The 22333-nt window shown below is 33.9% G+C and overlaps 2 protein-coding genes across 3 annotated transcripts in view; one reads left to right on the forward strand and one right to left on the reverse strand.

Annotated features, from left to right (window-relative positions):
- The window catches only part of LOC100577231, a 94003-nt gene that overhangs the window by 14029 nt on the left and 57641 nt on the right, over window positions 1–22333 (reverse strand). The gene's annotated exons all lie outside the window — the stretch shown is intronic.
- LOC113218785 lies at window positions 17957–21001 on the forward strand (the record flags this gene model as incomplete). Its single annotated transcript, XM_026440874.1, is given in 7 exon segments — window positions 17957–18245; window positions 19891–20042; window positions 20209–20333; window positions 20455–20470; window positions 20595–20794; window positions 20796–20918; window positions 20998–21001. Coding segments are annotated over 7 exon segments (909 nt in total), but the record flags the coding sequence as incomplete, so codon positions are not given.

Below are 22333 nucleotides of genomic sequence, written 5' to 3' on the forward strand. Positions count from 1 at the left end.
ATATAGGATAACATAGAAGAGGATTTTGAACTTTGAATGTAATCAAATATTTATCGTCATTTGATCTTTGCTGCGTGGAAAATTAAAATCTTCAAAAGAATTCGTGATCAATATTCATCGATAATAAATCTCTTTTTCATCGCAGAATTCTAAAGTTGAATTAAAATAAATGTCAATCCGTTCTACAGAATCAATCCGAATCTTGTATCACGTTTCTAATATATCTTAACGAAACACATGCAAATTCTACGATGTTTAAAATAAAATAAATGTAATACACATTTCCTATTTTTATTCGCTTGGAATACGCTTTCACCGTTTATTCGAGGAAAAGCGGAACGCTGCTCGTATATTTGAACATTCCTTTTGCCTCTCCTCTAGAAATTACATCATGCATATCATTCCTTCTTTCAACTCTTCTTAAGGATCATTAATCATTTATCCACCATCCTCTGAAAGATAATTTCGTCCCAATTTTCTCGAATTATCGTCACGTATCCTCGAATCAAAAAACAGAAACAGAAACTGCAAAAATATCTGCCCGAAAACTGTACTCTTATTTCTCCCGTCTCTTGCAGTTGGCATCACTGACAGCTCACGCCAGAAATTCCCTTTCTCTCTCTGTATTATCGCACTCGAAACATATGCGATACATTTACAATTCAGTTTTCTTCCCCTCCACAGTGCGAGTATTATCGTAATTAAATTTAAACGAGGAGGAGGTTTAATATTATTTTCGTTTGTTGCACGAGCCGATATTGGCCATCGTCCAATCGTTCGAATTAATTTAAAACTTGTTATATATATATATATCTCTCTCTGAAAAGTTCATCGTTTGTTAGAAAAGGTTAGGGTACGATTTCAATTACAAAGGATCGAAGTATCGATTCCGAGTGAAACGAGCCCATGAAAACACAGCACGTCTATTAAATTCGGGGAGGGTGGAGGGGGTGACACGTAGCCAGGGACTGGATTAAGCGATGAAACCAATTTTGCTTTTGTGCGTTGGTATTGCCGATCGGCGAAGGTAATAGGGATATCGCAGCCCCTTCATGAAAACATTCATTCGCGAAGGCGGGGGTGAATATTTAACGTGCAAACATTATCATTGTATCGTTGAATGTGAAAACAACCTTGGGACTTGTCGTATCGTCAAGTATCTCGTACATATAAATATTCAAAAATATTGATTCCAATTACGTAAAATTATTTTCATATTCCAAAGATAATTGTGCAAATTATATATATATATTTTTTATTTCGTATTTAAATATTAATTTCATTTGTAATGAGATACATCGCGTTGGGGAACAATCGACGTTATTAAATTAAATAAAAAAATGGAGAATTCCATTGGTGGAGAGTATCAATCTAAAAATGGAATAAATTGAAATTCAAGCGAGGATCGAAAGGAAAGTTGTTTAACCTCGGACAATCGAGCGAGATTTATTCGGAAATGGACAGTGAACTGATTGCGAATGAAAATGTATCGCGATCGGTTAATTCAATTTCTCACGGATCGAACGCCTACGTTCTGTAATTATTGGAATCACGAAGGTTGATAGTCAAGAGGAGATATTCGATTTTAAAATATTTTTATTATCATTCAATTTTGGTTTGATAAATTGGATTTTTCTCTTTTCATTACTATAAAACGTCGAATAATCGTTGAATGTTTAATCAAATATTTTATCCGGAATAATTCTTTTTCATTTTTTTCAATCATGTATTCTTCGAAACTGTAGAATATGAATAGAAACGAAAATAGCAAAAATGGAATATAATAGTTTGATAATACAAATGAAACAAAAAAAAAGGAACTCGATCTAATTAAAGTTATACATAATCATACGTTTGAAATGAAAATATCTATTATATCTTGTCTACTATTTTATTTTCTATTCCATTTATACCCAATACGAATAAACCAGTTTCAATTGCTAATCAACTTATATATATATATATATATATATATATATATATATATATATGTGTGTGTGTGTGTGTGTGTGTGTGTGTATCATAGTCACGAATTTACAATTCATTTTATGCAAGGATCAATTATGCTTCCCCTTTCAAAAGCGACGATCGAATCGACGAGCCGGTAACGCGTTCGAAACAAATTATGTTAAACGTGTTAATTGTTTCATACATTCCCTCGAAACAATGGAACACAATATGAAAGCACAGATCTCTCTTATGGATGATAAAACGTAGCTCGATGAGCCTACGAATGTATTATTGATGAAAATTGAACCGTGTTGAAAAAAGCAGAATCTCTGTTATCGCACAGTTTAGCAAAATCAAATGCAAGAAATTAGATGAACGAAAGGGGATTTCTTTCCCTTTCGAGTGATCGACGACGGGTTTGAGCAAGCTCCAAGTAGTACAAGCGAGTCGCTGGTCAGACGTTTGTTTGATGTATCGTGCATCATAAGAAATGAATGGTAAAATATCGTTTGATTTATACAAATTTCCGTTTAAAAAAATTATAATACGAGTATTGAGTACAGATTTGGATCCATTGTACGTGACGAAACAACATTTTATGAATATATAATATTAAATTTCTTTTTTAAAGGAACACGATGATCTATTTAAATAAATTTAAATAAATCTAGAATTTTGTGTCTGTTTAATAACGTACAACTTTAAAAATATGAATCCAAATACACTTATATTTATGGTCTGAAGTGGTTTTAAAGATTATTATAAGAAAGTAGTATCGATCAACTTTCTTGATAATTTCTTCTTCCGAATTTTATTTATTATATTATAATTTATCGCCAATAAAATATGCATATATTATTTTCCTCGTATAGTAGAATTGTTGTGAGTTGTTTCCAAGCGATCGCGTCCATTCATGCGGTTGATTGAATTGGAAGGTCGAAATGCAATCGGGGGTGAAGTCAATAGGGTCACTGTTTGAATTCAACTTCCGGTGTTAACACACGGAAAGCGAAACTCACGGTATTACGTGCAAGAATGCAGCATCGTCGCATTCACAAACAGGCGAACACTCGGGCGATCGGTTTTAAAACGAACGAAGGAATTTGCATAATCAATACCCGCGATAGAAAATTCAGAACGGGGTTTAAACGGTGCGATAGTTTTGCTCGCTGGCGTGGCACGTTTATGAAGAAGAACGAAACGAAACTTCTTATTACAAGTGACGAACGAAATGAACGAAATCTTTCAAAGATGATCGAATCGATCAACGTTCCTTTATTATCTCTATAAGTTTGCGTTAGATTCAAATCTAAGCCTGCAAATTTAATTCACCTATTCGAAATTTTCATCTGAAAAATTAATATTCATTCACTCACTTATAAATGTACGTCTATAATTAATATTTCAATGTTACATCTCTTAAATTTGGTGAAAAAAAATTCCGGAACAAAGGTCGTTTTATTATTCCATTCATTTCCACATTTTATACACGCCCACCCACGTAAATCATCATTCTTTAATCCTTCCCTTCTGTCGACGATACCCGTGAAAAGTTTTCTAAACTATACACGGAATGCATAAAATCCACGAAATCACGTAGGCTTCTGCCAGCTGGTTCGAATTCCATCGAAAAGGTTAGAGGGCGTTGTTCACGTCCCTTTGATCGAAGTTTCATAAAGGCCGGCTTTCCATCCGAATCCCACGTATATATATATGAAACGCACATTATGCGTTCGTGAAGAATCACGAGAAAATTCGGATAAGCACGGGAAATCTTATCCTTATATATACGGTTTCACGCCCTTCGAGATGTTGTGTTGGACGAGGAGAAACAGGGATTGGATAAACTTTCCCTTAATGGATCGAGACGAGATGTTAATCAATTTTGAAGGAAGTTTAAGTTAAGCTGGGAGCCGTGCCTTGATTCGAGCTTGGGATTTTGTTAATGCAACTTGGACACCGAATCTGTAGGCGTCTGTCAGTATAAATGTTGGGAAGAAATTCGATAACATTATTGATCAAGCAGCCTCGATTAAAAAAAGCGTCGAGTTCGTTTAATTTTGTTTACTTATTCACGAGTAAAAAATAATTGAATCCGAGTGTAAATATTAATTATTTAAATTAAGTAAAAAATTAAGAAGATGATGAGAAATATATATATATATAATTTAAAAAGAAATATTTGATGTTTATTCGTGTTTAAGAATATATTAAAGAACAGTTCCATCCGCAAAATTTAAACGGCATCACCATATAATTTAAGCCGTATTATGAAAACCGTTTTAATCCTTCCTTTGAATTCCATTTCCTATCTTCTTTATGCAAGATAATCGCTATTAATTTGAAAATACGAAATATAACATCGTCCCTTGCATAATGGATCCCTTTGCGGTTACAATGAAATTTTTCGTTGCACGAAAAAGGGACGATTAACTTTGTCATAGCTCGGTTCAAAGAACAAGTAACTTAAAATATAATTAAGTATCATTTATTCGAAGCAATAATTAAATAATTGAATAACATTATGTGTATAAAATGCAAGAAGGAATCATCTCTTTATATACTCAATAATCATAAAACAAATTCACAAATTATAAAAGCATTGATACACGTTTAAAATTAGCAGATTAAATCAAACTCGCCTGATCCTCCGAGTCCAAAGCATTATTCCATCACAGTAGTGCGATAGTGTATACATTATTATCCGAATAACATCTCGGAACCGATAGATGGCCTTACCCATCGTAAACCGTGCCTTCGCCCGTGTACACGATGCGTATACTAACGCATACATTTGCATACGTTATGGGCCGCGATGCTTCACGCGCATCGTCCCTGCATAATTGATGGAAAATGTTGGCCGAACACTTAAGAGTTCACTTATTCACCAGTTGGCCAGATACGCGGCGTAAAAAGCTTCTTTTTCTCGCTAGCTTTTTCTTCCTCCCTTTGCAACGCAGGTATCGAGCAAATCTTGAATAATGAAAAATCGCGGTAGCATCGCGCGCGTATTTTCCCCCGCTTTTCACGGCCGGATGGGAAAAAGGGGGATCGTCCCGGGATCCGGCAGAAATTGTATTTTCACGGTTGGCCGTTTGTAAATGCGAAGGAAGCGGATTTGAATTCGACGAAGGATAGACGAAGGAGTTGCACGGGGAAACTTTCGTTCTCTCTGTCCGTTCATCACTACTGGGGAAGAATTGGGTCGTTGGATTATTCTTAGAAGATTATAGAAATTATTACAATAGCGATTCAGTTTTTGATTAATCGCTTTATTTGGAAATAAGAATTTGTATATCATTGGTGATGACGTGTATACAGATTTTTTATACGGTTACATTTTTTTTTATTGTGCTTTTGATTCTTATTTTAAAAAAAATCTTTGCACTTCTATGTATTTGAACGATTTGAAATCTGAATTTGTGCAAATAATCACGTTGAATCAAACTCTCGTTGCAACTTAATATTCGAGTTTATAGTTGTGTTCCGCCACAAAAAAAAAAAATATATGTTTTATCACCGAGGCACAATTCGTCGTTTTTTCTTTTTTTTCTTTTTTTTTCGGTCGAATTGCAATATCGTTTCGGAATATATCCATTAAAAGCGAGCAATACAGCGCTCCAATAAAATCATTTCAATGGCCAACAAACGACAGCTCGACTTTTTGCTCGTTCAAAGGTCCCCAAAGCGTTTATATTCGAAGAATCCGACAATCGGACATATATTTATTCAACCATGAATTCTAATTTTCCTCCGATTGTGATAAAGCAAGAGAAAAATTTCTCTTAATATTTTCTCTAATAATATTAAATAATTAACAAGTTGATTAGATCAAACTATTCTTTTATACAATTATACATTTTATTTACAGTTTCTTTGAAAGCGACGTTGAAGGCCATTTCGATATACTTTATTGTAAGTTAAAAAATCATTTTGAAAAACTAGAATGATGGAATTTTTTATAGAAATAGAATTCTAAGAATTCCAGAATTCTAGAATTGAAATGAAATGAAATATAAGCAATTTATTTATTGCTTTCCAAACTTGTGGCAATTTCTTTCATTATAAAGTTGGAGAACTTTAGACTTTTGATATTTCATAGGGGTTTTCATGTGTATTTCGAAGGAATGCACGGAACGTCTGTAGAACCCGTAGTGTAATCTCTCATGGGATATTCTCGTTTCTTCTTTTTTTACATAATTTCGAACTCCGTTATTTTCACAGTCCATCGAACTGATCAATTGCACTTGTTTACAGTTCTAGAAACTTTTATCGTTGATTCGAGCAATTACTCAAAACATAGATGATATATCATTGATGATAATTCAGCGATCACGTTCACAATTGTAACATTTAAATCTTTCAATGAGATTTCAGAATGTAATTATGAATATAATCGTTTGCTGTATCAATTGAATTAATTTGATTCAGAAAATGAATTAATGCTAGACTAAGTTTTAATAAATATATTTCTGAAAAAAGAATTTTAATATTAATCCTTGAAATAGTCTTTTCTTTTCACACAATTAATCGCATAGGAATAATATTATATGAAAATAAAATACACGCATAGCTATGCTATAAATAAAATATTATTTCGATATCTCTTTAGTTTCTGATATTAATTTCATGTTATTTTCGTTCAGATAAACAATGGAATTTTAATATTTGAAAATTCTACTCATTCTACTATTGGATATTTATAGAGAATTTAATTAGAGAATTTAATATGTGTCAATGTTCGTTTACAAATACGTAACAACTGGTGCATCACAGATACAGAAACGAATATTTTCGAAAATCCTTCTTAATCATGAATATACATAAAACTGTGATTAAATAATTTTTTTAATGTTCTAAATAAATCAATTTTGACAATACTATTCAATATACCACATACCAATGAAATACCAATAAAATACCTCCAAACAATATTCCAATTTTTCATCTTTAAAGAAAAAAAATTCCATCAATTCTAAAAATTCCTTCAATTCCTCAAACGAAAATTCCCGTGTATCCAAAGATTATTTCCTCTGCGAGAAATCAAAACATCCCCAAAAGCGCATACCATCCCCAATCACCCCAAGCCTCCCGAGGATTGCCGAAGAGATTCGACTCATTCCCGGCATACGATATTCGACCGTGACAAAATCGTTTCGAGGAGGATGGATCGCCTCCACGTTGAGAACTTAATTAATCCGCGGTTCACCTATCGATTCGAGCGGAATTCAACGCATCCCCCTTGATCTACAATGTCTAGCTCGGCGTTTCGAATTTGCCACATGTCTCGAACCACCACCACCACCCTCAGATCGATCGCGACAGGGCAGAGGCATATTTCCCAAGCGTACGGCATCCTCCTCCCTCCCTCCTCTCCATTTCTTTTTTTTCATCATTATCCTCCCACGCTAATTATTCTGCTCTAATTCAATAATCGTTTAGCTCAATTTCAATTTTTTTCGCCGGGAGGGGGGGGGGATCGACGAGGCTGTTGGAATGGAATGGAAGGGAACGTGAACGATATCGATTCGGGGAGGGATGAGTTTTAAACACCGCTAATGGATGGCGATCACGTTGATGGAATTTCGAATTAGCGTGCCGTCAACGTCTGACGGTGGCGCGAGAAGGAAATCCGAGCGTGTTTTACCGTGGACGTACGGTGAAACAGGACGAGACAATTGATGTATGGATGCTTGGGTCCAATGGGAATTCCCTAATGCTCGGCTGAACGTGGTACAATCTCGTTCATAAGTATACAGTACACGCTTTAATTATTGTCGAATTATATGGAATATTTAATAAATTTCTTCAAATCATATTATATATTTTTAACAATTCGTTTCGATGTTTTGGCAAAAATTAGAAATTATCTTTTCTTCGATATAAGAACCGTTGTTGTTGGTAATTGATCTTGGCATTCTTTTTCGTTTCTTTTTATCTACAATTCCCATAAATGTATTACTGTTTTCCAGCTTGACTGTCTTTGACGATTCGATAAAACAAATACGATATATCTCGAATTTAGATGATTAAATTAGATCAATTTATGCGATATTATGCAATTCATTTTATACATAAATATCAAAATCTCGAATTTTGGTTACACATTATGAATATCAAAAAATTCAAAAGATTTTAAGTTAATTTGAAACTATTAATCTTCAAAATTAAAAATAAAAAAATAATTTTTAAATCTTAATTATAAAGCGATTTATATCAACCAATCATAAAAATATTGGAATCTTGTATATTATTCTAGCTTTATGATCTGGAATACTTGGTTCATCAATAAGACTAATTATTCGTATAGAATTGAGATCCCCAGGATCATAAATATAAATTGAAGCGGCGAAACAAGAATGTAAGCAACAAACGTTTAATTTAATTAACAATATATTAATTTACGCTTCTCATAATTTGTTATGCACTCATTCAGCAAAAAATATCTATTTATGAATTGGAGTGTATACGAGATGTACATGCATCCAATTCAAAGTTGTTACAATTTGTGCCCCGTTTTGGTAGGCACATGTAATTCGGAGATATATTTATCACGCTGCCCGGTGATAAATTGGAATGGAAGGAATAATTTGAGGGAAATTTATTCGTTTCGCCGTTGTAATTTCCCGTGGAATTTCCATTTCCAGTAGTAAAGGATATGTTTTAAACGAATTGCATTTATTCTAATGCCTTCGAAAGAGAAGAGGAAACAGTGTACGTGTATTTCCAAAATTTATTTCCAAAACGATTCATTTCCATGTAATACTTCTCTGAATTGAAAAATTTGAATATAGACGGCTTAATGGTCCTCGAGGGATACATCGAGACCGAAAAAAAACAAATTTTCCTTTTTTTTATGCTGTGATAACACGTGAATTATACGAATTCGTAAAATTCTATCTTCAAATAAGAGAAACAAACGTTTTCATTTCATTATTAAATTTTCACTCCACGATTTTTTTTTATATGCTATGTAACTTTTAAAAGATACGTGTAAGAGGAGAGAATACAACTTCTTAAGAGACTTTTTCTTACTTTGAAAGACTGAATCATTAAAAAAAAATTGTTCCAATGATTCTCTTCAGAAACTTTCGAATCTTCGAATAAATCGATATTTCCTTTACGATAATAAATCTAATCAAACAATTATCTACTTCAAACTTAATTGAAAAGTTAACCCATAAAACAAATCATCTCCGAAGAAAAAAAAAGACATCGCATTTACATTAATCGAATTTCAGATTTAGGCGAAATTAAATTAACTTTAAATTAGATCCATGTCAGAATCCTTTTACATATGCGCGAGTTTTCGCCATGCATTTCGATTGCACACGATCCTGTCAAGGGCGGCGAGCCACGATCCGCTCGAAGGTCTGGCTCGATTGAAACGAATGCCGAAGGGGGGTGAATTAGTCGAAGGATGTCTGAATAATGTATCAAGCTCGAAGAATCGGCGACAAAAATACGAGAGAAAGCGTTAATTCGATATCCTACAAACTGAAGGATCCTTGCTCTTCGCCTACGGATTTTCGGAACGGGTTACTGCGCTTAAAATTTAACTTCCGAACATTTTTCTTAACCGTGGAGGAGGCAAAAATTGAATCGTTAATAATAAAACGCTGTAGCTTGTACAACTTGCCGTAATTTTCTTCCGGGTCGTGACTAAAAAAAAAAGAAAAAAAAAAATTAAACGTATCTTCATAGGATCATCATCAACGCCATGCCTTCTTTCCCTGTACGGGAATTTTGTAATGAAATTTTCGTGGCGCGAAAACGCTGGACACGAGTCCAACTTCATTTAAAAAAGAGCCACTCTTAATTAGATTTACCGGGACGAGGCGGAATGATAGCATTTACGGGGTGAAAAGTACGAAAATAGGATTTTTTAGACTGCAAAGGGTTGGTTAATCAGAGCTTTGGATTACGGGGTAAAAGCATCGACGAGAAATGAGATAATGATTCTGCGATATTAAAAAAAAAAGAGAGAGAGAGGAAAAAAGAACCGTGAATAAAGCTTTTATCGTAAATTTAACGTTATTTTAAGATCAACAAAAAAATTCGAAATAAAAGTAAAAATACAGAGATGAAAATAAAGAAGAGCGGAGAATTCACGTGGACGTAAGCTATTCGATTCTTCGAAAAAGAAAAGAATGCATCGGGATTGATTTGTCGATGAAACTCGCACTGTCTCTCCTCACACGCGTACACCACTATATATATATATATATTTAGGTAGAGACGAATATATTTGTTCGTCTCGTTCTATTGAGATTGTGGTTTGTTGCATGTCATCAGTGGCGCCATGGAACATCTACAATACACTACGATTTTCGTATCATGAATAATAACACGGATCAAGAATAATCATCCTCAGACTGGATATTGGCAATCATCGAACGGGATTGGATCATTATCCGAATCCTTATACGCAATCTATACGGATCGGTTGTTCACATACGCGCTTTTTATAAATTTACATCACGATTTCAATCAGGATCGAGAAGAACGAGCGTGGTCGAATCTTCGATCGCAATTTTTATTCGCGAATAAATAAATGAAAGAGTTTCGAGCTTGTGTTGTGCGGAGATTGATGTTAAAAGCGATTGTTCAATTTTTGTCGCTGCGATATTTTCAAGAATAGGAGAATTATTTAATTTTATCGTATTTGTGAAATTTTGTGTAGAATTGAGATTTTCGTATAGATTTTTTTTTTTTTTTACGTTCTTTTGTCGTATTTTTCTGTCAAATTCTCAACAATACTCGAATCTTTATATATTTTTGTGTGGAATATCGTCCATGCAATATTTTATCTGTATTTTTATTATAAAGAAATGATAATTTTAAAAGATTATCGGTGGTTGCTCATTGATTTTAATGAAATGGAATGGAAAGATGTAAAAAGAAAATATTTAAATATTTTCATTAATGCAATTTCCTTTATAATTTTTTAAAATCATCGTTTCTTTATAATTTAATATTAATTCCACATATATATATTATTTCTTCCTTATATTTTCATACTGTATTCCGTAAAAATTATTTATTAAAATTACAGATATCAATAAAAATCTTCATCGAATATGATTCCAAAAAAGAAAAGACCCGTATTAAATCTAAAATGAATAATAGAATTACAGATATTAAAAAATTTGTTTATTTTATAAAAGCATTAATATTTCAAATGCTCTCTCTCATTTAAAAGAAACTGTCCCTTTATACATATAATTTTCATACTTTTTCTCCGTATCCGCTTTCCCCATATCCAGATACACAAATTATGCAAATTTTCTTTTATAAATAAGAACGTGGGATGAATGCACACGTTATAACGATATTTTACGAACGAAATTATCTGAAATAAATACCGACATCTCTCAAAATTATCATATTCGTACGATACGAAGAAGATAAATTTCCATAAGTTTGGTATAAATTTTCTAAAACTAAAAATTCGAAATTCGCATGAAGGGGACCGAAATGGACTATAATACACAATTCGAAAAATGTTCGAACGAGTGAGATCGTTACTTTAATCTTGTTTTCGACGTGGAAACGATTTAGAAAGCGAGGTCTCGAAAATATAGAGGATGGAAAACAACGTCGCGATTACGCCGTTTCACGTCTCATCGGTCGCCTCAAATCAATTTGCCGGAAGTAAAAAAGAGGAGGAACGCTTGTCCGCCTCCGTGAGAACTCTTAATTTAACTCTGCTTGTTACCAAGGCGAACTTTCATGCATCGCCACTCCGGATACAGCCCTACAGCAGTGACATTGCAATCGACTTTTAATTTAATATACCGTCACGCTAATGTGCCAACAATGTGTTTCTGGCTGAATCGATGAAATAATAAAACCAGGGAAATAAAAAACTTGATTTTGATGATTGATATTAAGACTCGATAATTGAACATTTGGAGAGATATATTTGTGAAAATTTATCGTACAAGAAAAGCATGAATAAATTGAAATCGTTTGAATGCTGCTTGTAATAAGTTTTATTCGAAATTAAAATAATTATTATATCGATTAATATATTAAAAAATTATATGATTCTATTGAGAAAAACAAAGATGTCGCGACTTGTATATGTTCAGTTATCGAATTATCTCTTTCTACATCATTAAGTTTCTATTTTAATAATATTTATTACTAAAAACATGAATTGTTTAATAGTATCTTTTATATTATTTAAGAAACGAAAGAGATATTTCAAATGACGAAGTTATTTTGTTCATTTTGGCTATAGATAAAAAAAAAAGATTTTTTTTTTTATCTAGCGTGTTTTCGAAATTAATTGAACACGCAGTGCTTTTTTTTTTTCATCACGAGTTATTCGATCGAATTCTCATGAGTGATCACGGAACGTGTGTCATGTTAATTACCATGCACCTGGCGAGAATCACCCGCATTGGCGTCACCTTGACGGCCATCAAGGTCCCTTCAACGATCATTGAACTTCATCGACACGCAAACAGTCCATTTTCTATGCTATCCTCCTCTATCCAGCTGAATTTTTGAACCCCTTGTTCCAAGCGATTGGTTTACAGATAACACTCGTAATTTTAGGATTCGTTTTACTTGAACGAAATAAAAAGAAGGAAATTTATAATTCAATTTCACTCAGTATTATTAATTGTCTCTAAATGTTGCTACGAAAATTGATAAACAATTAATAATAATTATTTCTCCATTTTTCGAATCATATATCTATAACGAATATTTCATAATTTTCACTAAAAAATAATCCAACTTAGTATAAATTTTATATATAACATACATGGTAAAATTTATGTTTTAATACGATTCGATTATTTTCACCGTAATAAACCATTTCAAATCGGATATTTGATCCACGATGTATGCAGCAACGTGTTTATATCTCCACTGACATCTTTGAGCAATCGTTTTATTTTCGCGCAATTATTTCCTTTTTCCCGAGAAACGTTTCAAATATAAATGCAGAGATCTTCATTCGGATGCAAGAGGTGGGCGAGAGAAGACTCGCGTGAATAGAGAGAAAGAGAGATAGATATTTTCTTCCTCGTATCTTCCCTTTTTTCGCACCAGTTTTTAAATTTGAATAATCCATAGTGTATAATCTGCTCAAGTTCGCTACACTAACACAACGTTGACTGCGATACGCGACACGTGTATCCGTATCGATTTGCACGAGAGAAACGCGCTTAGCCTTTGCTTACATTTACGCATTAATGCGATTCGATCAAATATACAAACAGCGAGCGAAACGATATCTTACATGGTCGAATAAGTCATTTTAACGGGTCAATCGAAAGATCAAATTAAGCATTCATTACGTATCATATTAATTTGTATCCCAATATGTCCTATATATTTTTATCCTTCTTCTTTATCCATTTTGTTTATTCGTAATACTATATAACTTTTATTCTTTTTATATCAATGAATTATTGGAAAAATTGGCAAAATATCGTATATTTTATACCAAATCCGATTTAATAATCAAAACTAAAACCAGATGTAGAACCATCGTGCGAAACATGGAGAAATCGACGTAGAAATCGCGTTCTTTAATCGTATCCTTAACGAAGGAAATTTTATTTTTCTCCATTCCTCTTGTTCCAACACAATCCCCTCGCACCCTGTCTCATCCTCGTTATCGAATCAATTTTTTTTCCATCCAACAACGAATTCAATTTCCACCATTCCCTCCCCCAATGCAACTCAGCTCCGCTCTCTTTATCGCGTCGAGATTTGGATTCGAATGCATCGCCATTCACGAGATGCCACAGCCAGCCAACCGCGCCGGAGACAGAGCGACGACGCCGTCGACCACGTCCTTGAACCCTCTCTCCACCCGCGGAGAGATCTTCTTCGCCACCTCCTTCGCTCATGTTTTCCAGATTTGCCAGAAGGCCGCGGTCAACCATCGCTTCGATTATCGATCGGTTCTTCCTCGCTTGACGCGTGCAGATCGAGAGACCGGCTGTCGAACCGGCCGAAACCAGGGGATTAATTATTCGAGGACGCGTGCTTAATGCGATTCCGATGTTTACCGCGTTCCAACGTCCGCCAAGATACATATTTACACGGATGACTGGGATCCATCGGGGATCTCCGATCGGGATCTGCCGTTTCATCCTGAAATTGAACCGCATTTTTCCACGTGGCTTCCTTCCTTCTCCACGTTCGATGTGCCACGTGCGGATCCAATGAATATAATATTTGGATTTGGAGCAATCGTTCACAAATCTGTACAATTATTTTGAATTTAGTATTTTTTATACGGAAATCGAAGTATAGTTTTTCTATAGAACCGCATTTTTCCACGTGGCTTCCTTCCTTCTCCACGTTCGATGTGCCACGTGCGGATCCAATGAATATAATATTTGGATTTGGAGCAATCGTTCACAAATCTGTACAATTATTTTGAATTTAGTATTTTTTATACGGAAATCGAAGTATAATTTTTCTATAGTTTGATGGACGGTACGTGTATGGGGTTACGATAGGATAGGACCGTGAATGAAATATTGGTTGTTGTGAAACGTTTTAGAAAAGTGTAGAATCATTTGAATTTTTTTTTTTTTGTTACATCGATTTTCCATTCCATTGTGAAATTAGAATTTGTTATTTAGATTGGAAAAGATTATCACGAGAAGGTCGATAAAGTGAAAAATTATTGAGATAAAAATGAAATTATTTTCTATAAGAAAATGCGGTTCTTTTGCTTTTTATTTTTATTTTTACCGGTGATAAAATTTGCATTTATCCACCCGCCCACGCTCACTCGAATGTTCATATTTAATCGCGCAATGAAGTATCACGTGAACGAAAATTTTAAAGTATCGAGAAAGCATATTATACAGAAATATTATTACTATTTAATTTGGTTCATTTTCTCGATGATTTCATTTCATAAATTTTATTTAACTGAAACTAAGTATACAAAAGTTGTTGAATATTTTCTAAAATTATAAAAATCCCTATTTATTTGAATCACGTTTATTTAAAATAGATTATCAGAGATATAAAATTTATTGGAATCAAGGTGGAGACAAAAATAGGAACGAAATATCACAACGAGAAAAAAGTAAACGCCAATAAACGACTATACATAATTTTTTCCCTGATAATCGATACAAGATAAATACATTATTCATCCAAGTTATATTTTATCGTCAAATATTTGAAAACGATAATTACATTGTAGGATTTTGCATTGTAAAAAACTAATCAAACGAAGAAAGAAAAACGATTCTCGAAGAGTTGAACTAATTTTAGAAATTACTCGGAACTTTTTAAGTTTCTTTCAGGATTTTTGTCAGCAAAGTCCGTTAAATGCGAATATCCGTTTATATCGGTCATCTTAGAAACTTGTAAATTTCAATCTGTTTAAGGAAGAGAAGATAAGGAAGAATTGTCAGGATTTAGTCTAAAGAATAGTTATGACTTTCAGAATTCGGACTTCCATTTTCACGGAAATGTTCTCTTCAATTTCAATCCCGAGCTAAGATTTTTCACAGAGATTACGAGGATAAGATATATTTTTCTACGTGGATCTATATTCTCGCGAAAAATTCTATAAATAGATGGATTCTCCTTTCGACTTCTCCTTTTCCCGCATTCTTATTATATTTTTACAGAAAAAAGGTAAAAGTTTCATCGAAGGGATGGAAGAGAGAGGTAGTAGTAACCGATAGCCAAGATAGATAATTCAGTGATCTCATCGAACCAATTCGATATTTTTGGAGTGGCTATAAAATTTTACAGCTTGATACAATCTACGGGCAAGGCGATATGATAAACTGGGTGAAAAAGTAATCCTGTTTTATTCAATCGTTATATTTCAATATTTCCAATATTTCTTTTATATTTCGAGACCATGAAAGTCCAAGATTACCTTTCGGGATGAATTAACGTAAAATGAATTTCTTCCAAATATCTCACGTGTGCTTGCAAAATAAAATAAATTTAAAAAAAAAACTAAATTCTCAAGTGTCGTACACGATTTAATAATAAATATCCACGCTATCGTTCGAAACTTCGTAAAAATATTTATAGAAATATTAAAACAAAAATATTTTCCCTAATAACATTAGTTCACGATGACACGTTTATTTAAATCGATATTTTTTTAAGTTATTTTACCAATTACTCAAAACATCGTTATCGAAAAAAATAATAAAATTGTAATTACGGTGTCGCATCTCTTTCGCACCTCTCCAACATCTAATTTCATCCCCTGGGAGGTGAATAAACCCCTACCTACCGATATACACAATCTCGCGTCAAGAGGATTCCACGTAACCACTCGGCTAGAAACGCGAGTAAAGAAGAAGAGTCTCGCAAACTTTCGAGAAACTTTTCCTAACACGGATCAATATCTCGCAGAAGAAAATGTACTTCTTAAACCACTGGTCTCGATCGACAAACTAATCCGCCAGCCAATCCGCTCCCTTCGACATGATGATTCAAACCTTCATTTTCTTTTATTTTCAGGAAGAGAGAGAGAGAGAGATCGAAGGAAAAAATAGCAACGAAAAAGGAAGTTGTTATCGATTGTTCGTGGGGAACGATATATCACGTTCCAAACGTTTAACCGTTTGGCAAACGGTTTGAATGTCTGCGGAGTGGGTGGAGTTCCGAGACGAGATTCCGATCGTGGAAACGATTTTTCAACGTTCTCAGGGAACCAGGAAGTCCGACGGTTACGAGAACGGATTGGCAGGTTGCCCGATGCACTTGACCCTGCACTTGCACCCAAGCTCGTGGAAAATCCTGCAACGTTCTCGGGGTCATGGACGACGATTCTCGTTTTAAACGGAGACCCACACACAATCCTGTTACTTCGTTCGTGTATCGAGCGGTTTCGCGCGTGCACGCGATATAGCCAGAGGTGTAAAACAGATGTATTTCGATGTATATGTATATATATATATATATTGTAACAAGGATGTATGCGTGTGCAGGATGTGTAATGTAAAAAAAAGGAAAAAAATTCTTTTCAATGGCGCTAATTTTAATTTTCAAACCAGAGAGACAGAGATTGGCAATCAGAATTCTATTTATAGAAGGTTGATACTACGCTTCACGTTGTGTAACAAATTGTTATAAATGAGGGATTACTATTGCTCGAATTGTGTTGTGGCAATCGAATAGAGCGTGTATTATTTTGAGATTTGAGCATTGATTGATCGAATTCGATCACATTAACCTTTCACATTAATGTTGTATCATTGTAACAGTTTGTCCTGTCCAACAGGTTCAATCTGTCAATCGATTACAACCGGTCACGCTAATATAATAAAATTATTTTCAAAAAATTTTAAATATCTTGATCAAAATTAAATCCAAACTGATGATCTTAATTTGTTCACTGGTTTCGTATATAAAAATATAAAGCTATTGCACAGCTCGATACTTTGAGAATTCATATACTATCCGATTAAACGTTGTTACAGTTTCATTTGAAGAAAAAAAAAATTTTTCTCGCGAGATTTATGATCTTCATAAATCCTCCCCTCCCTCGAAATAAACATTCTCATTCGAAACATTTTTACTTTTAAATAATCAACGATTTAAAACGCGATCACATCTGAAAGTTCAAACAGGATATCACGTGATATGTGATATATAATATATACATTTCAAGAAACTAAATCTCTCGCAACAAATATAGAACGTCGTTTCGAAATTTTACGAGGAATCCTTTCCTCGGGTCGTAAAAATCTTCACACTGATTTATTATTACATCTCATCGGCCTTACACCGCTCTCATTTCCCGATTTTCTCCCGCAATTTTCCAACAGTTTCAACCGACACAACGCCCATTTCTCAACAACATTTCCGCAACACCGAGCATACGCGTCGAAACGTGGTTTCCTTTTTTTTTTCTTCACAAACAATTCACTCTACGATAATCGAATACGATCGATCTTCCAAGAATCGTCCTATCACGGATAGGAAAAAATCCACCCCCCTCCGTATATATAACAGCGCCCTCAAAACCACTTTATCCCTCTGACAAACTCGTTTCCGTCGAAACAGGAAGCTTCAAAGAATCCTCTTCTCCCCCTCTAACGTACGTCACACACCGATAGCAAGCGCTATCTCGTCCGTGCATGCCACATATCGATTCTTTCACGCTCGAAATTTCACAAACGTCGAAACGAACGATCGTATCCTGCGCCAGTCTCACGGTTTCTTCGATCCCGAGAGACGGATCGACGGTGACGGGGGGATCTCGAGAGCCTTCTTGGGAAATGAGAGCCACTTTGATCTTGGATCACGCAGCACAACCGAGCGTGTACCGGGTGATCGATGACGATCGATTTGTCGAGAAGGATATTTCTATCGAGGCTGGTCTCGTGAGTCTGATGAAATTTATCGATTCGTTCGTAAGATTTTTTTATTTTTTTTTTAAACGAGTTTGAACTTTACATGCGGATGTTTCTGTTGTGTCTGTTGATAAGGAGTGTATATTTTTTCAGATAACGTTTATCGTTTATTCTTGATGTTTGCCGGGTCGAAGTTCAATATATTCTATCGAACTTGGTTATCGATTATTTATTTTTCTCGAATCGGGGTCGATGATATTCATTATTCCAATATCTGAAACGAATCAAAGTGTCTTCAACTTGTTTGCAAAAATAGCAAATGATCATTCAAAGAATCCTATTTTCTCATAGAAGATCTTCAAATCTTTTGATTATTCTATTTTTTGAGTTTTGATCGAGGAGAGAAAATATGATGAAGCTTGGATCACTGTACGTTCATCGATCCTTGTGCATTTTACGTTTTGGAAGATGGATTCGGCTAATGGGAGAAATTTTATACATAATGTTGTTTTGAAAAAGTATATTCAAAGAGAGATGTATAAAAAGATCGTAAAATTGAAGCATGAATTTTCGATTCTGTTTGAATTTATATAGAGATTCGATTACTTCATTTTATTATTATTTCATCATCGTATTCTTCGAGTTAAAATCAGAAAAGAAGGTCCGATTTATGAGAAAGGATCGAGACTTGTGAAAAATAAAACGGATTAATAATAGTAATAAAAATGGATTTATTGCAGGGATCGATTCTAAGAGAAGGAAGGAAAAAAAACTTATTTTATTGTTCCACGAGGATTGATTTTGTACACGTGTGACGTGTACACTAGCTTTCGAGCATATGTCGGTGACACGTTTTCGCGGAATGGAGATTTAATCGAGAGAGAGAAAAAGAGAGAGAGATTCCGGTTGATCTGATGGAATGCGGGCTCGTTGTTCAATTTGTCAAAACGGTCTGATCGATATCATTGCAAGGATTTTGTATTTATCTCTTTTCTGAATGAATTTTCGAATTTTTCGTTTTCACCGCGAGTATAATGTCGAGAGCTTGGTTGAAAAATGATCCCTGGCAAGGCCGATCCTTTGGCAGTGAAACCAATAGCTTTGATTCCAAGAACAACGATGCAGCTTATCCATTTATCACGATAGTTGGGAATAGTTCATTTCTGAAATTACGACCCGTTGAATATTTATTCCGATTAGAATAATAAACAAGATTTTAATCTTTCAATTTTTCTTAATGGAAAAATTATAAAATACTGTAATTAATTGCTTCAATTCTAGAATATTTACTGAAACATTAATCCATTAACTGCTATCTCTATAAAAAAAAAGAAATATATATATTATAGAAATTTTTTCCAAAAAAACTTTTTATTCCTTTCATTTTTTAGCTTAATAATTATATTTCAAAATTCCCCCTCCTAAAAAAAATTATCAATTAACTAAAAACTTCCACCTTTATTATTAATTATCGCAACATAAAATACCCTACGAATATCATCATCGCCCAAGATAAGGGATAAAGCATTGAAAACAATCAGTGATAATGGAAAACTTTGAAAAATACCATAATCTCGCCATCGACTCGAGAAGAATCGATCGAACGTAACGTGATCGCCAGAGGCAAAAGCTGATGAATCACGAGATCCAAAGCCGGAGGATCCTCAAATATTGGACGATCCGAAAGTTATCTGCCGATACGTGTTCCGCGACATGGTGCTGGCCAGCCTGATCCGTGTCGAAACGACGTCGAGAAACGAAAATGCTGATACCGTTTCACATCTTTCCTCGTGAAATGGGCCTCTGCTGATCGAGGAACGGGTGAAATTCGAACACGTTTGTCCGATCTCGTTGTCGAACAACTTTGGATTAAGGCTGCTTCTCCCCTCGTGGACGGCGTTCTCCCTTCGTTTAAGCAACACCAACTCTCTGACCCGAGAATCTCGAGCAAGTACGTGATTCTGGTCAACCAATTGCCAGACCGAGCGTCGTCCGCTCGTATTTCAACAATTCCAAGTTTATCGTGGATTTGTATATAAGGCAATCGATCATCCTCCACTTTCGGTTACCCTGTTATTCTTGTCTCTGATATTTAATTCGTACTCGTGAATTATCGAGAAATTGGTTTGTAATTGTTCGTATAAGGATTTGGACGATTTTATATATAAGAATTGAAAATAAAAAGAGAATTTTTATTACAGGTGACATAATCTCTTTTAAAACTTGGAATTTTTTGTTAATTAATCAAATTGATTTTCATATAATAAGATATTTAAAATGATAAATCTTTTAATCGATATATAAAAATATTTTTGTGACTTCAAGAAGAATAAGATAGGGGTGATCCATCGTTTGAACTGGAATAACGAAAGTCTTCGAATATGCACGTTGCCCAATTCGATTTTCAGATTTCCAATTTTTTTTTCACAAGGAGAAGATACCTCTACAAGAAAACCTCAGGATCTAATCAAGAGATATCGAGAAACAGGGATGATACGCAAATTGAATAACGCGTTGGTGGAGGAGCGAGGACGAAATTTTAATCCTGAAGTATCTTCTTTCTATTTTTAAATTATTTTACGTAAGTTCGGGCATTGCTTGCTTGATATTCCTTTTCGAATTGTTAATGAATCGTATTCTAAGAACTTCGTCATCAAATTTTGGAATAATAATTTTAGATAAGATTAAGAATAAAAATAAGAATAAGATTATAATCTTCTAACAAAAGCTGATAGGTATAAATTTCCAAAAAAAAGTGTAGATTTCGTAGCTTAGCTCGATTCATCCATAATCAAAATTAAGATTAAAAGGGAATCAAAATCAATAATGATATTAACGAAAGATTATCAACGTAATTGACGGACAAATAAACGATAACCGTTTATGATCGAAAAATAACACAAATACGATAAAGTACGTTTATTTTCCCAGAGACTCGATAAATCTCTGTTTTGAACAGCCCTCTATGACGTAAAATGCACCCCCGTATTTCGCGAAGAATTCCATTTGGATCGTACATGCATCGTGTCAAATCACCCTTGAAACGATCCTCTCAAGGTTTGCATGTTGCGTCACGTTTCTTCGTTTCGTAAAACAATATAATTCCTATACGGGATGTATTATCATAAAATACATCCCATTAAATTTTACGTTTATATCTGGTGAGACGAATATCGTTCAGCGAAAAAAGAAAATTTTATTCAGATCCATTGTCACGTCGTATCGTCTCAGTGACAGATCTAATTCCTTATTCCTTTTTTTTTTTTTATTTAACTTATACGAATGTAGATTTGATCAGAGGAGTTTAATCGAAAATTGAATCATTCTATGGATAAGTATTAAATCTTTGTGAAAAAATTGAGAGTAGAATCGATATTCATAATAATTTGACTAATAATGAAAAATGAAAAATGTTAATATCTTTGAAGGATCAATTATAATCTTTCCAAGTGTCTCATTATTATTTCTGTGTACTGTAAACAAAATTTTTCATCCAAATTTATCATCTAAGCCTATTAAATACAAAATGTTTCGTATCAAGTTATTTCCATTTGCTCCACCAAGATGGTTCATTTGTTTCGGTCGCGCGAGCACCTGACTCTACGAGATATGAAAGAAAATTGAAAGCTAAATTGGATTTTTTTCACTACGATTATCTATAACTCGTGAAATTCGTTAGCTTGTTATGCCTTTTCATTGGTTTGCCAATAATGAAAAGTAAATTCATCCAATAAGAAAAAAAAAGAAAATTTTTGGAAGCCTCATTGGAGAAATTGAAATATTTTGAAATAATTTCTTTTATTTTTAATTCTTACGAAAAGTTTTTTGAAGATGAGTCTTTTCCAAGGAAATTTTAAAAATTTCAATCAAATTCATTTACGTTAATTGTTTGAGTATACAGCATTCTTTTTCTCAAGATCTTTTCCTCCTTCTTTTACACTTTTCTATTTCCAATACGAGTTGGAGATAAAATTTTTCTCTAAATCACAATAAAAATGTCATAAAAATGATCCTTCGTTCTATTAAAATTATTTTATTAATACAGCTTAATGCACTTTATTTCT

The sequence above is a fragment of the Apis mellifera genome, linkage group LG5 (genome assembly GCF_003254395.2).
Source record: "Apis mellifera strain DH4 linkage group LG5, Amel_HAv3.1, whole genome shotgun sequence".
Lineage (NCBI taxonomy): Eukaryota > Metazoa > Arthropoda > Insecta > Hymenoptera > Apidae > Apis > Apis mellifera.